The sequence below is a fragment of the Phacochoerus africanus genome, chromosome 6 (genome assembly GCF_016906955.1).
Source record: "Phacochoerus africanus isolate WHEZ1 chromosome 6, ROS_Pafr_v1, whole genome shotgun sequence".
Taxonomy (NCBI): domain Eukaryota; kingdom Metazoa; phylum Chordata; class Mammalia; order Artiodactyla; family Suidae; genus Phacochoerus; species Phacochoerus africanus.
This window is the reverse complement of record NC_062549.1, coordinates 36,719,374-36,735,193: the sequence shown is the minus strand read 5'-3', so window position 1 is coordinate 36,735,193 and position 15,820 is coordinate 36,719,374. Positions and strand designations below refer to the sequence as shown.

Sequence of the window (15,820 nt, the reverse complement as noted above, 5' to 3'; positions counted from 1 at the left end):
AATCTACTTTTTCATCACCAGAGTGAAATGAAATATTACACACTAAATGGACTGGGTAACCACAAGATGACAAATGCGACCCACTGAGAGGGCAGTGTGATTGCCATACACAAAACAATAGGATTCCAGATCTCTGCATTGTACTACTGAAAAATTCATGTGTAGTAAGGTACAAGAGCTTATTTATGTGTTGCCTTATGGGGATTTATTAGCTAAGACTCTCATTGTGAATAACCACATATAGCTAATAATTTACTTTTTACATCTTCTTAGTTATCAATAGTAGGTAAATTTTATTTATCCAGAAGTCTGCTCAAATATGATACTCAGTAAATTAAGAGAAAGATTGAGATGATAGAGTAAATTCAACAGAACTTCTGAAAACATTTTATTTGTATTTCATTTCAGTCAAATATTCAAAAATTTTGAAACCTATAAGGCCATCTGTCTCAAGTTTCAAATTTTTTAATATTACTGGGCAAACTATTTTTGAAAAGTGAAAGAACATTTCAACACATAGTGATGAAATGTACACATTTTAAATGTTAGATGAAACAGTTAAATACATACATAACACTGAAAATTCTTTATTTAAAAACACTAAGTTATTAAAATGAGTAAAAATGACATAGTAAAATGAGATTCTTTTCAAAACTCACTACTTCAAAGAAAACATACAATGACATGGATCATACTATATACAAAATAGGAACTAAATCATCATCTGTCATTGATGGGAAGACTTGCATGCTTTCAAAATATTCATAATTTTAAGTCAGACAAACGACACGTTGCCTAGGGGCAATGCTTCTTTTACACTGAAAGTCTTTAGAGGCGTTTTAAATTCCGCTTACTCTGGGCACTTCCTGGAAGAGCATCTTTTCTGTTTCTTGGCTTTGCTGCTCCTCTGCTACATTCTTCAGACCCATGATAAGCGCACAAACATAACACACAAAAGTCAAAACCACAGGCTGTGCGGCTACACAGTCCCCTTCTCTTATAAGGCTGGTACTTAGCAGGGGATTGGCACCTTGGGCAAGGTTTTAATGCTTCATCAATAAAAAGTGTTTTGGCAACCTGTGGCAAAAGCACACACACTAAATCTTCCTGCTTCACTTAGAGAACTGCTTTATTTTAAACTCTGTAAATATTTCTTTCTAATAACTTATGATAAATACTCACCTTAACATATTCTTCCTGTTTACTATTTAAGTGAGTAACAGAAGAGCTTGCTATAGGTGTCAAAACGTCTCCCCAAGGAGAAAACGTTGAAACTTGTTCTTTCTGAAAACCTGGTGTCCTAGCCTGTGCTTGCACAGACCTTAAAGCCGCTCGATTTAAAAGATGGAGCCGAGTGGCAGCATCCTCAACATTTAATACAGCCCCCTGTGGGGAAAGACAAGAGGGGTCCACACTGAAATATCACAATTTCCAGGACAGCTTTCTGATGCACATTATTTAAATGTTTGGAAGTGACTTTCCACCCCTGGAATCTTCTCCCTGAACGACTCCCTTTTAGAAACTTTTTTTTTCTCATCTAGCATATAAAAATCAAAGAAATGTAAAAAGAAAAAATTTAAATGATAAATACTAGCTTGAAGTTTGCATGACTAGTTATTTTTCTATTTGAGACATGAGTTTGTGAACTTTTCCTGAAGAGGGCCAGAGAGTTGCAAGTTACTCAGTTGTTTTTTTTAGCAAACACAGATATAGAGAAAGAGCAGGACTGTGCTCCTATAAAACTGACTTTAAAATTACAGGTGAGGAACAGGACTTGGCCCACAGATTGGAGTTTACAAGCCCCCTTTTAAGACAAGGTCTAAGAGAGGTGAATCTTTCCAAAGTTTGCTATGGGACACCAAGGAATTCTTTGAAGGTGTCTTACCTTAGCCTCATGTCAGAAGAATAATGGGCCTCGTTAGACTATGAAATCTAATTTACTTGGCTGGTTTTTACAGATATCAAATACTCGTAAAGACTTAATTTTTACACCTGAATTTTATACAGCTTTGATATTTGAAAAGAAGTAAAAAGAGTCTCTTATTTCAACTGAATTTCCACATAACTCAAATATTTAGCCAAGAAATATTTTCAAGACGCAATCCTTACAGCCTTCAATTTTGTTAAGGTTAGGAATAGTAAGCTTAAAAAAAAAATTGGTATTCTTAACCAATTATCAAAATAAAATGTACTACACGTGAATTTCCTCAAGTGTCCAACTATAATCATGTTTCCTCTCCCTCAGTAGTCTTCCTTTGCCACAAGTAGGTCCTAACGGGGAAGAGCTAAAGCACGGGAACTGACAGTAAGGTGAGTATAGGAAATGAGGCAAATGGCCATGAAAAATTATGTGATTAACAGTTTAACAACAGAGTTCCCACAGTGGCTCAGTAGGTTAAGAACATGACTAGTATCCATGAGGATGTAGGTTTTTTTTTTTCCTTCGTCTTTTTGTCTTTTTGCCTTTTCTAGGGCCACTCCCGTGGCATGTGGAGGTTCCCAGGCTAGGGGTCTAATCGGAGGTGTAGCCGACCTACGCCAGAGCCACAGCAACACGGGATCCGAGCTGCGTCTGCAACCTACACCACAGCTCATGGCAACACTGGATCCTTAAGCCACTGAGCAAGGCCAGGGACCGAACCCACAACCTCATGGTTCCTAGTCTGATTTGTTAACCACTGCGCCACGACGGGAACTCTGAGGATGCAGGTTTGATCCCTGGTCGTGCTCAGTAGGTTAACAGTCTGGCGTTGCTGTGAGCTGTGTAGTGTAGGTCACAGATGTGGCTCGGATCCCTCGTTGCTGTGGCTGTGGCGTAGGCCAGCAGTTGCAGCTCTGATTCGACCCCTAGCTTGGGAACTTCCATATGCAGCAGGCACAGCCCTAAAAAGCAAAACAAACAAAACCAAAAAAGTTTATGTAGTTCCCATTGTGGTGCAGCGGAAATGAATCCAACTAGCATACATGAGAATGCAGTTCAATCCCTGGCCTTGCTCAGTGAGCTGTGGTGTGGGTAGCAGATGTAGCTTGGATCCCGCATTGCCGTGTCTGTGGTGTAGGCCAGCAGCTGCAGCTCATATTCAACACCTAGCCTGGGAACTTCCATATGCCACAGGTGAGGCCCTAAATAAATAAATAAATAAGCAAAAAACAGCTTAACAACATATGCCTAAGTATAATGGATGAACATTGGTTTTCAGAAATTAGAATGGGAGATCCCGTTATGGCTCAGCAGGTTAAAAACCTGACATAGGGAGTTCCCATCATGGCGCAGTGGAAACGAATCCGACTAGGAACCATGAGGTTGTGGGTTCGATCCCTGGCTTCGCTCAGTGGGTCCGGGATTTGGCATTGCCCTGATCTGTGGTGTTAATTCACAGATGCGGCTTGGATCTGGCGTGGCTGTGGCTGTGGTGTAGGCCAGCAGCTACAGTTCCGATTAGACCCCTAGCCTGGGAATCTCCATATGCCGCAGGTGCGGCCCTCAGAAGCCAAAAAAAAAAAACAAACCAAAAAAACCTGACATAGTGTCCATGAGGATGTGGGTTCGATGCCTGGCCTTGCTCAGAAATTAGAATGAATACAGTTGAACATATTCAAAGACTCAATACATCTCTTTATGTTACATTTTATAAATGATTTACAGCTTAGGCTAGAAGCATATGACACAAGAGCACAGTAAAAGAAAACAACCGTTGGATTTCGATGCAGTTGGCAAACGCAATAATGACGCATGCACCAAAAAATGAATAGAGATATTGTTGAAGCAAATTTCAACTGAAGCCGCAGAAGAAACATTCATTCATTTAACAAATACACATAAAACATCGAATAAATGCCAAGTGAATAAAACCGTCTAATCCCTGCCCTCCTGGAGCTTAAAATGTGTGCTGTTATCTCTCAACATTTTAAAGGCCAAGCAGTCAGACAAAGACACATGTATGTGGGCACCAACTTTTTTCAAAATAATAGTCACCACCACGTCACCAGAAAATATTTAAATTTGAGAGTGGAGTCACCTTATTGTTATTTACATGATTATAAGAAAACAGCAATAACTATAGTAAATTTTTTAAAAAAGAAATTCAATGGAAAAGGTGTGATATTCCAATTTTAATGATCATTCTCACTGCTAAAAAGCAAGCAGATAAAATTGAGATCCTATTACACAGAGCTGGTGTGTGTTTTTTAATACACACAAGGAGCTTCCAGTGATGCTACATAAGTGTGAGGAAAACCACCAAACGACTTTGTTTTCTAACTTTTCTGTTTTGGTTAATGATACACATTAGAAGAGTTCAGGTGGAAAGCAACCAGTCCATTTGGGAATAGGAGGCCAAAGGGCATCTGGAAAGATGTCTCTGAGGAAAAGAAGGAACAGGTAGAATACCCAATTTATTCAGACTTACACAGAGGAGATTTCCAGTTCTGGTGGATAATAGGAGATGAGTCAGGGATCTGTATAGAGAAACACTAAGCAAAAAAAAGAAAAGAAATAAAGAAAGAAACTGGGCAATTATTAACTCTGAGGAAAAACATTACATAAGAAAAAAGATACAATCATATTGTTCTAGATGTTACAGCTGTAAAAATTCATAACAATCTCAGCACAGTCTTAATAATGTCAGCACCTAATTCTGATTCACTCTCAAATGATAGTATAGTTATCCACACTATATAGATAATAGTATAGTTATCACATTCATAAATTAGGAGAAAGGACTGCAGAGAGAGAGATGGGTAGACAGGCAGTGGTGAGAGGTTAGAGAATTAACGTACTTCCTCTAAAGAAGAACAAAACAAAACAAGAAATAGCAGTGAAGGCATGCCATTTAGAAATATGGAGGTAAATATTAGAAGAAACAACTAAAGAATTGGAAGTGATTGCCTCAATGGGGTAAGAACCAAGAACAGGAAAGGCAGGAGAATAAGTGTTTGTTAGAAGCTTCCAAGTCCAATTTAATGTTTTAAACCATGTACCTGTTTTTACTGTTTTTTTTTTTTTTTGTCTTTTCTAGGGCCACTCCTGAGGCATATGGAGATTCCCAGGCTAGGGGTCCAATTGGAGCCAGAGCCACAGCAACATGGGATCTGAGCCGTGTCTGTGACCTACACCACAGCTCATGGCAACACTGGATCCTTAACCCACTGAGCGAGGCCAGGGATCGAACCCACAACCTCATGGTTCCTAGTTGGATTCATTAACCACTGAGCCCCGACAGGAACTCCTACTTTAAAAAAAATTTTTCTTTCAGAGTTCCCCGGTGGTGCAGCAGGTTAAGGATACAGTGTTATCACCTCTGCAGCATGAGTTTGATCTCTGGCCTGGGCATTTCTGAATGGTGTGGGTGTGGCCAAAAAGGTTTTGGAAAAAAATTCAAGTAAGAAAAAAAGTATAATCCTTTAAGAAACCAAGATTTTAATAAAAAGTGATGGCTAGGATCTGAGGGTAGAACATTGTATTTAGAATTACCCGAAGGTTTGCCAACACAACCACGTTTCTTCTGCATAGGATGGAAGGAGTACATGGAGCTAAAAGTTTAATATTAATAGGTATTTGCTTAAAAATTTGTTTTTTTGGTCTGTCCTTAGCATATAGGGCAGCACTCTAAAAAGATATGTTAAGAAGGCAATTAACACCTTCACTATTACAAGTTCCCAGAGCCAATAGCTATAGTTAAGTAGCCAAGAGCCATGAATAAGATGTGAAGGATTATCATAGGTGAGAAGCTAAAATTTTTCTTCAAATAAAATAGAAAGTCAATATGTTAGTTAATAGCAGTCCCCAATATTTCCTTGACATAAGAAACCCCCAAACTGTATCTAGGTGTTCATATTTGTTTATGCTCTGTTTCAATTATTCCATTTAGTCAAATTACAAATTTACTTATGTTATTAGACATTTTTTTACTAGAACAAGAATAAGGATTTTAACTTTCAGAATTTCCTTTGCTACTGATGCTTAAGAAAGGTCTAAAAGTTGAATATACAGTAAATATGGGTGCCAGAGTCATCAGATGCTTATTACACAAAGCAGTGCTCCCAGGAAGAATTAATCAGCTTCTGTAAGACTTTTCTTATAACTTCAAAGCTGGACCGCAAATCTTCAAGGGAGTCCAAGTTTAAGATGCTTCACAAGTACTAATCTGCCAGGCTCACTCACCCCCAGTTCTTCAAATATTGCTATTCCCTCTGCTGAAACACTGTTGTTACCTGTCTAACTCATCATTCAGGGCTGAGCTGAGATGTACTCTTCCCTTCTCTTGATTCCCAAGTATTAAACACTCCTTTTTTAAAAAATTGAAGTATAGGTGATTGATAATGTGTTAATTTCTGTTGTACAGCAAAGTGATTCATACATATATGTGTATACATATATTCCTTTTTATGTTCTTTTCCATTGTAGTTTATCATAGGATGCTGAATTGTATCTAGTATATATAGATATATATAAATCGCAGTCCATCCCACTCCCTCCCCCTCCACCATGGCAACCACAAGTCTGTTCTCTATGTCTGTGAGTCTTTTTGTGTTTTGTGAAGGTAAGTTACTTTGTGTCTATGTCTTAGATTCCAGATATAAGTGATATCATATGGTATTTGTCTTTCTGACTTCATTTAATATGATAATCTTTGTATCCACCTCTGTTGTTGCAAAAGGCCTTCTTTCTTTTCCTCTTCTTTCTTTTTTTTTTTTTTTTTGTCTTTTTATGGCTGCACCCATGGCATATGGAAGTTCCCAGGCTAGAGACAAATCAGAGCTATAGTTGCTGGCCTATACCACAGCCACAGCAATGCAGGATATGAGCCACATCTGTGACCTACACTGCAGCTCATGACAACACCGGATCCTTAACTCACTGAGCAAGGTCAGGGATCAAAGCGGATCCTCATGGATACTAGCAGGGTTTGTTACCACTGAGCTATGATGGGATTTCTTTTTTAATGGCTGCACCTGTGGCACATAAGACGTTTCCAGGCCAGGGACTTAATCTGAGGCACAGCTGTGACCTACACTGCAGCTGCAGCAACACGGGATCCTTTAACCTGCTGTGATGGGCCAGAGATAAAACCTGTCCCTCTGCAGTGACTGGAACCGCTGCAGTTGGATTCTTAACCCACTGCGCCACAGTGGGAATGCCTCCATTCTTTTTTATGGCTGAGCGGTATTCTATAGTATGTATATGTACCACATCTTTATCCATTAGCCTGTTGATAAACATTCAGGTTGCTTCCATGCCTTAGTTGTTGTGAATAGTGCTGCTATGAACATAGTAGTGCACATATCTTTTTGACTTATAGTTTTGTCCAAATATGTGCCCAAGAGTGGGCTTGCTGGATCATATGGCAATTTTTAGCTTTTTTAAGGAACCTCCACACTGTTTTCCATAGTGAATGCGCTAACTTACATTCTCTCCAACAGCGGAGAAGGCTTCCCTTTTTCCACACCCTCTCCAGCATTTGTCAAACATTACTTTTCAGTGTTACAATAGAGCTAATTCTGGGCTTCCTCTAACATACCTGTATTATAATCACCTGTTTATACCAGTGTCACCCACAGAGTATGAGCTCTAAAAGGGAAGAGACCATGTCAAAAATGTTCACCATTGTAATTTGAGCAAGTGGCATGTAATACCTACTCAAAAGGCTGGATAGAAAATGCTATAAAGATGTTTAATTATGAATAGAACCTGCATATCCTATTCAAATGGTACTCAATTGATGCTAGCAGCATATATACTTCAACAACAACAAAACGCAGTATGAGGTTCTTTTTTTAATTATTAAAGTATAGTTGATTTACAGTGTCATGCCAATTTCTGCTGTACAGCAAAGTGACCCAGTCGTACATATATATACACATTCCCTTTATTATCTTCCATCATGTTCTATCCAAGAGACTGGGTGTAGTTCCCTGTGCTACACAGTAGGACCTCATTGCTTACCCATTCTAAATATAATAGTTGGCCTCTACTATCCCCAAACTCCCCCGGTAAGAGGTTCTTGATGTCAGCTAGTCTATTCTAACTATGAACTGGGTAGAAATGGAGTTTGGAAAAAATAGTTTAGGAGTGAATGTTAGTAAACGGAAAGGTTAAAAGATCACAGGAAAACCAAATTAGCAACACGGGATACTGCTGATTTTAGAACAGTGTTATACGTATTACCTCGGAATCTGCTTTCAGTCGTGTGATATGAAATTTCCTCCTCTGATTTGCTTTTTTATCTTGAGCAATAATTTCACGCCAATTTCTGCTCACTTTCCAAACACTGTAATGAAAAGACCAGTCCTTATATTGTATATATTCTGCAGAATTAACACTTTTTACACATGTCAATAAGAAAAACTTGTCTTGAAGATTTTGGACAGTTGTTTTTAAACCTAAAATTTTACATTAAAATATAAGTTGATCTGCATAGTTATGGAAGAATATCTATTAAAATATTAAAATATGCCAGTATCATACTGATAGGTTACTATCTTATAAATGGTTAAAGAAATAACAAAATTGCATATAAACCCAAGTGAGTCCACTGGGAGACTAAGAGGATTTTACTTATATGTGACACTAAGATTAAAAATTTGGAACATGACATGCACCAAATAATTATCACCTATAGTGCAAGAGATTTTTTATAAATCTCCCCTATTACTGGATTTAACAAATTTCTGTCATTCTGATTAAATAAACACAAGAACAGCCAATGCTTCATTGGAAGTACTAAATGCCAAAAAGTTGGCCCTTGAACAACATGGGTTTGAACTCTGTGGGTCCTCTTACACGTGGATTTTTTTCCAATAGTAAATACTACATGGCCCCTGCTTGGTTGAATCTGGGGATGCTGAATCCTGGAAATGGAAGAACTTCCTATATGGAGAGCTAAGTATAAATTATTCAAGGACTTTAGACTGCATGGCAGAGGATCAGCACCCCTAAGCCCTGGATGTTCAAGGGCCAACTGTATTAAATATTATGGGCAGCACTGCAAAGTTCCTATTTTATAAACCAAAGTTTATGACAGTGAAGCAGCTAAAGAAAAACACAATGTCTAGTGATTGCTTCTCAATAACATTGACTATATTAATTATTACAGAAAAACTAATCCTTCAGCTGTTTTATTACTTTAACTTTACAAATCACTCAAGTGAAGAAGGCCAGGAGAAGGTTGGGGGGACAAAAAGCCCCTTGTTATGGGGGAGCCCAGGTTATACTTGAGTTGTCAACACTACCCTTCTTCAAGCTACCACGGCCACTTCGGCAGCCATCACCCCTCCCTAAGCCAATATATGTGTCTTATATCAGATAGCTGGAGAGGAACAGGCAGAAAGCCATTCATTAATGGGGAAGAAACGAAATACATAATTGGGTATTTGCCCCAGCTAGTTCAACTGACTATAATCTCTCACATTACCAAGAATAAGCACTGCCAACATTATATATGCACTCTGCAGTATATGCACTTTAAATCTGGACAGATGGGCAAGAAACACAATTATAGAAATACAACTGAATATCATTTGCTCCCACGAGTGAGCACCCAAAACTGTCACCCAAGTTTTTATTTTAACTGGTCTGTATCCAAATATTTCAGCACATAAAAATTAAATTCCCATATATCAAGCATCTCAATTTTTAAAAAATTCATCTTATTGAAACACTTTTTTTTAGGGCTGCACCTGTGGCACATGGAGGTTTCCAGGTTGGGGTCCAACCGCAACTGTAGCCGCTGGCCTACCCTACAGTCTTGGAAATGCCCCACATCTGCGACCTACACCACAGTTCACGGCAGTGCCGGATGCTCAACCCCCTGAGCAAGGCCAGGGATAGAACTTGTATCCTCATGGACGCTCGTCAGATTCATTTCCTCTGAGCCGCGATGGGAACTCCTCACTTAAACATTTTTTCAAGGCATATGCAAATATAGATCATTAATCTGCTTATTATCCTACTTGGGTTACACCAGATACATTCTTGATCAAGGCCATTCTGAAAGGCCTTAAACCTTAATAAGAGCTTGCAGGGAAATATGGGCTTAGAAATCAGAGGGCTGTGGTAGACTTGGATATATTCCTCTTTGAGTCACTTCTTCGTAGCTCAGTTTCCTCATCTGGAAAATGCATGATAGGACTAGATATTTCAGAAGACTTCCAGTTATGAAATTCTACAATTCTCTATGATAACCTACACTTAATTTATGCGGGGAAGGGGAAGAAGGGTCTTCACAGAAGCAGGGGTCATAAAAGAATAAGGATTCTATGAACCAAACTCTTGATACACACCTACTGAAAACGAGGTTCACTAACTCTCCTGCTTGTCCTCTTCCAACCATGACCTCTAATCCTGTTCCACCAGGCTTCCCCCCTTCCTGATCATGGCACACTCAAGGGGCATGTCTGCTGATAGTCCTGCATTCCCCCAAACTGCCAGAAGAGACATAGTCTCATTCTAGTCTTTGTAACCCTAGTTTCTACCTTCAATACTCCTAAATATGTGACTTAGTTTCTCTTTTATTATAAGAGCAGCATTCAGTACACTGAAATTTCTGTGACACTGAAGACTTTCACTAAAACACCTTTAATATAAGGTAACTAATGGGAGTTCCCGTTGTGGCTCAGTGGTTAACAAATCCAACTAGGAACCATGAGGTTGTGGGTTCAATCCCTGGCCTTGCTCAGTGGGTTAAGGATCTGGTGTTGCCGTGAGCTGTGGTGTAGGTCAAAGACGCGGTTCAGATCTGTTGTTGCTGTGGCTGTGGTGAACCTCCATGTGCTGCGAGCAGCCCTAGAAAAGTAAAAAAGACAAACAAACAAACAAACAAAAAATAAGGTAACTAAGCCAGAGATTAAAAAAAATTTTTAAAAACAGGAAATCTTTCCAACTTAAAAAAAAAGGTGATAAAAGGCAGTTTTATTTAGAAAAAAATTTATTTCTTACCTGCATAGGCTTTCTGCAGTCAAGGAATCTAAAACCATAGCAAGAATATGCCTTAAATTTCTGTATTTTAATTCTGTTAAGATGTCCAGTTTTTCTATACCCATTTTCTTCCCGATCAGTCCTGCAAGCACACGTTGTAGAGCAGCTATTTTTCCCTCGTCTCTTTCTTCTAACAGTCCACGTGCACCATTTTGCTGGAATCTCTTTCTTTTGCTTTTCATAAAGAGCTCATGCACTAACTGCAAGGCTGGGGTCTTTGATAAACTCTTAAAGCTTGAACTCAAATCCCTGCCCTTACAGTCACTGCTGGGCTGACCCTCTGAGGTATCTGAAGCAGCTGCTGGTGTTGTTTCAGAGCCGGAGTGGCTGATCTGCTTCTCTTCTTCTGTCTCAGACTGTGAGCCTTGCTCCCGAAGGGTGGACAGTCTTCTCAACCTTCTTAGACGCCTTGACTTTTTTATGGTGTCCCCAGCTTTTAGATTTCCCTTATATTTCTGAAGTAGGTCTTGAAAAGAACCCTCTTGGTCAGAGAGGGAATCTTCTGATTTGTCCAAGCAAAGTGAGTTAAAACCACTGTCTTCAGGTGTTGAAATATTGCGTCTAGCTTCAGTTTGACTTGCATTAAATTTAACATTTGCTACAAGATTACTTATTGGAGTCACAAATATGTCCTCATCTGTTTCACAAGTTGTTCCACCAGCGGAGGAGCCCAGAAGTTCCGGATATGTATTCTCATCATTACCACACAGACTGCTATCGCTAAAGTCATGTGTGATAGAGTCTTTAAAACTATTGCCCTGAATCGGAGATATACATTCAACCTCAAATAGGCCACAGTTATCTTTGGAATCATCAACTGTGGAAGACTTCTGTTGAGAAAAATTAAGTCTCAATTTTTGACTGCTGGAAGTCGCTTCTTCTGTTTTTGAAGCGCTAGTGACTAAAGAACTAAAATTATTTCGCCTTGGAAAAGCTGAAGCACTGCTTGGAAATTTGTTTTCTAAATTAGGAACTTGGCTTGCACTACTTTCGAGAGAACTATTTTGTGATTCAAAATCTGCCTTCAGAAGAGAGAAAGATATGTCCAACCTTCTGCGTGGTAAAAACGTTCTCCCACTGATTTTAGGAGTTTCACAAAGTTCTGGGGTTTTATCCTTTTCCTCCTTAGGGAAGACAAATCGCTCTTGTTGAATAGGAGACTCTAAACTATGTGTTAAGGCCAGACTTGAAGTTTCAGGATGTTCATGGATTAATGTTGAGCTTCTTGCTTTCTTTCCAAAAAATTCTTTATCTGTATTCTCAAAGCTGCATGATTTTAACAGCTCACTGTAGCCACTGTCTTGAAATGAAGATGTGGAACAGAAGTCTCTGAAGCTGGAGTACTTGACGTTGACAGTAGGAGAGCCCTCCTCATTTCCTGCTCCAGCAACAGCTTGACCTGAGTGCCTCCCTGACATCTTCAAAATCTGTTTCTACAAAGTGAAAACAAATTTTATTTTTCCTTTGAAATGAATAGCCTGGCTGCTCACATCAATACATATTACTTGTTATGAGCATAAATAATAATGAAAAATTTTATGGCAATAAAAAAGTTACTTTAAAAAACAAATCTGCTCTACAATATACTCCAGGTATCTTACTTAAAATAATGCTTTAACATCATAAGAACCGAACATTTCCAGGATATAAATATTCACAGGTGACCTGACGCAGCGTTGTCTAGGCACCATGCACAAGTGTCTTCTGGAACAGGAGTTGAAAAGAAAAATAATCTGGAGTTCCCATTGTGGGTTCAGCAGATTAAGGACCCCACAGGGTCTCCGTGAGGATGCCTCACCCTGGTCTCACTCGGTGGATTAAGCATCCAGCATTGCTGCGGTGTAGGTCACAGATGTGGCTTGGATCCCGAGTTGCTATGGCTGTGGCATAGGCCTGCAGTTGCAGTCCGATTCAACCCCTAGCCAGGGAACCTTCATATGTCACAAGTGCAGCTGTAAAAAGAAAAAAAAATCTCACGGCATCATCTTTAGATGATTTTATTACCTTATGATTTTAATAGTGGTAAAGCACATTACTGAAATTTTAATATTCCATTTTTTTGTGCTGGCTTACATCTCATCAGTTGGATATTTCCTTTTAATTAAAGTTCTATGATGTAAATATAGCTGCTTAAAACAACTATATGCTAATATTTAAACCGGTCTTTGGGGAGTTCTTTTGTGGCACAGTGGGTTAAGGATCCAGTGTCACTGCAGTGGCTTGGGTTACTGCTGTGGCTCAGGTTCAATCCCTGGCCTGAGGAACTTCCAGATGTCAGGGGTTCAGCCTAAAAACAAAACATGTATTTGGGAAATATGTCAAATGAGTGGTGCCACTAGACTTAACTGCAACTTGGCTAAGCAACTCTAGAATAATGTTATTAAGACTTATAACAGGGGCCTGTCTCAGAAACCCAGTCCTCATAACCATTCACAGAGTCTGAAATCCCAGACTTTCACTTTTGCAAAGACTTTTTGGCTCACTGATAAATTACTAACATATTCTTCTTGAGCTAACCAAAATGAACCCCTGCCCCACAGATAACACCATTTCAAACTTGGCCTGTTATACTCATCTTCTATGTCTCATCTTCTAAATATTTTCTATTTGTCAGAAATTCACCCTTTATAATATTCTTGAAATTTCAGATAAAGAATGCAAGCAAATTAAATAATTGTGATCAGTAATTACATTTGGAAGGAATGACATTAAGAAATACTTTACTCTTTAACCTTTTCAACAGTATCCCTGCATTCCTTCTTTTCAAAAACTTCAAATAAATCTTAAAGAGTAAGAAAAAAAGATAAGTTATCATAGTATACTTCTCCAGATTATTCAAAGGACACTAAGAAAATTGTCATTCTTTCAAAGTTTTCTCCAGACCCAGTACAAAATTCTTCTCCATTAAAAAGATCCTGGTGGAATTCCCGTCGTGGCGCAGTGGTTAACAAATCCGACTAGGAACCATGAGGTTGCGGGTTCGGTCCCTGCCCTTGCTCAGTGGGTTGATGATCCTGCGTTGCCGTGAGCTGTGGTGTAGGTTGCAGACGTGGCTCGGATCCTGCGTTGCTGTGGCTCTGGTGTAGGCCAGTGGCTACAGCTCCGATTCAACCCCTAGCCTGGGAACTCCATATGCCGTGAGAGCGGCCCAAGAAAATGGCAAAAAGACAAAAAAAAAAAAAAAGATCCTGGGAAGATATATTTTAGTTGAGTATAATGGGAAGGTAATTTATTTATGCTAAAATTACACCAGTTAAATATGTAAATGAACCTGAGTTTAAAAAATTGCTACTGTAACCACAAAACCAAAAAGTTTCTTCACAGTATAATGATCATTAGAAGATCATTATTACTGGGCAAAGTATATGTGTTTTTCAACTTTTAACACCTATATTCCACTTTGGTAAATCTCACACATGTTCTCTTCTGATTTAGATCCCCTCAGATTGTGAGAATCACTGCTCTCTTTGGTACAATGCTTACCAGCCAGGATGATCAAACATTGCATTCCAATAACTTGTATTATATTTTTAAGACAATTTTTGTTTTCAAACTATTAAGTTAATAAGATAGAATGTGTTTTCAAATTACACCTCCAGCCACGAATGCTTCCCCTTCGTTGAGAATCACTCTATTGAGTAACAGTTTTCACTCAAGTAGTTTGGTAAAGTTAGGTCGCGCTTTTTTTTTTTGAGTTAAAACAAATATTTCTATTCCGCTACGTCACCACTAGGTGTCTCACCATTCTAGAATTTGGGAAACTGAGAGGCAAATAACTAGAAACAAAAGTGGGAGTGCATAGATATCTTCTCCCAGCTAAAAACTACAGACCGCTTGCTTTAAACATACAAAAAAAAATCTAATTTTTTTTCTGTTCATCTACACATTTGAAGTTGCCTCCACCGTGCCTTCTCTGGTGTCATTTTCCCCTTTCATCATTTTCAACCCAGGACATTGATCTCAAAGAAAATGTGGTTCTTCAAATATAAATTTAAAATTATTTATGCACGGAGTTCCCGTCGTGGCGCAGTAGTTAACGAATCCTAATAGGAACCATGAGGTTGCGGGTTCGGTCCCTGCCCTTGCTCAGTGGGTTAACGATCCGGCGTTGCCGTGAGCTGTGGTGTAGGTTGCAGACGCGGCTCGGCTCCTGCATTGCTGTGGCTCTGGCCGTAGGCCGGTGGCTACAGCTCCGATTCGACCCCTAGCCTGGGAACCTCCATATGCCGCGGGAGCGGTCCAAGAAATAGCAAAAAGACAAAAAAAAAATAATAATAATAATAAAAAAATAAAATAAAATTATTTATGCAGAATCATGGAATGCCTATTGACTTATTCAATTTTACTGATTCAGCAGTTCACAGACGAATCAAAGAAGCCTCTTTGATACTCATTTTTTAAAACCAGGCTCCTAATAAAATATAGTGCTTAAAGAAGCACTATCTCTATAGTGCTCTTTAAGAAAAGCAAAGAAAAAGGGGGGGGAGCACTAATTAACTCAGAAGATCAAATACTTATAATCATACGCTAACAAATTAAAACCATTCTTTCATTTATTAAGGTGGAAAAATCTTACCAACAGTAAATCTTGAGCTCTTAGATGTCAACGTTACGTAGGCTTCCAAACAAGAAAATGTCTCGCTTTGCCTTTAAAATTCGTGCCAAAATAATACCACTTAAAGAGAAAACTTAAATTTGAACAATTAATGGAAACGTGCAGTACCACAAGGCTTGTTAAAATTTTAAGAATACGTAGAGTACATGCTGCAGGGATTATTTCTAACACTTAAAAAGGCCTTAACGCGTTTGAATTTCCTCCACCTTTCCAGACCACAGTAATTTTAA

At 38.8% G+C, this 15,820-nt stretch overlaps 1 protein-coding gene across 1 annotated transcript; it reads right to left on the bottom strand.

Annotated features, from left to right (window-relative positions):
* Nucleotides 1-828: 828 nt before the first annotated feature.
* FBXO43 (F-box protein 43) lies at nt 829-14,914 on the bottom strand. Its single transcript, XM_047782850.1, has 5 exons — nt 14,873-14,914; nt 10,937-12,408; nt 8,168-8,270; nt 1,183-1,386; nt 829-1,077 (listed from the first exon to the last, which is right to left on the bottom strand). The coding sequence occupies exons 1-5, from the start codon at nt 14,912-14,914 to the stop codon at nt 829-831; spliced, it is 2,070 nt and encodes a 689-aa protein (XP_047638806.1).
* Between the last annotated feature and the right edge of the window lie 906 nt (nt 14,915-15,820).

What these genes read in the sequence shown, in the direction of transcription:
- FBXO43 (XM_047782850.1), bottom strand. Translation starts at nt 14,914, where the DNA reads ATGATGAAAGGGGAAAATGACACCAGAGAAGGCACGGTGGAG. An exon ending in ACTGCAGAAAGCCTATGCAG is followed by an intron (nt 8,271 to 10,936) that starts GTAAGAAATAAA and finishes TTTTCATTACAG; the next exon opens with TGTTTGGAAAGTGAGCAGAA. An exon ending in GACTGAAAGCAGATTCCGAG is followed by an intron (nt 1,387 to 8,167) that starts GTAATACGTATA and finishes CTTTCCCCACAG; the next exon opens with GGGGCTGTATTAAATGTTGA.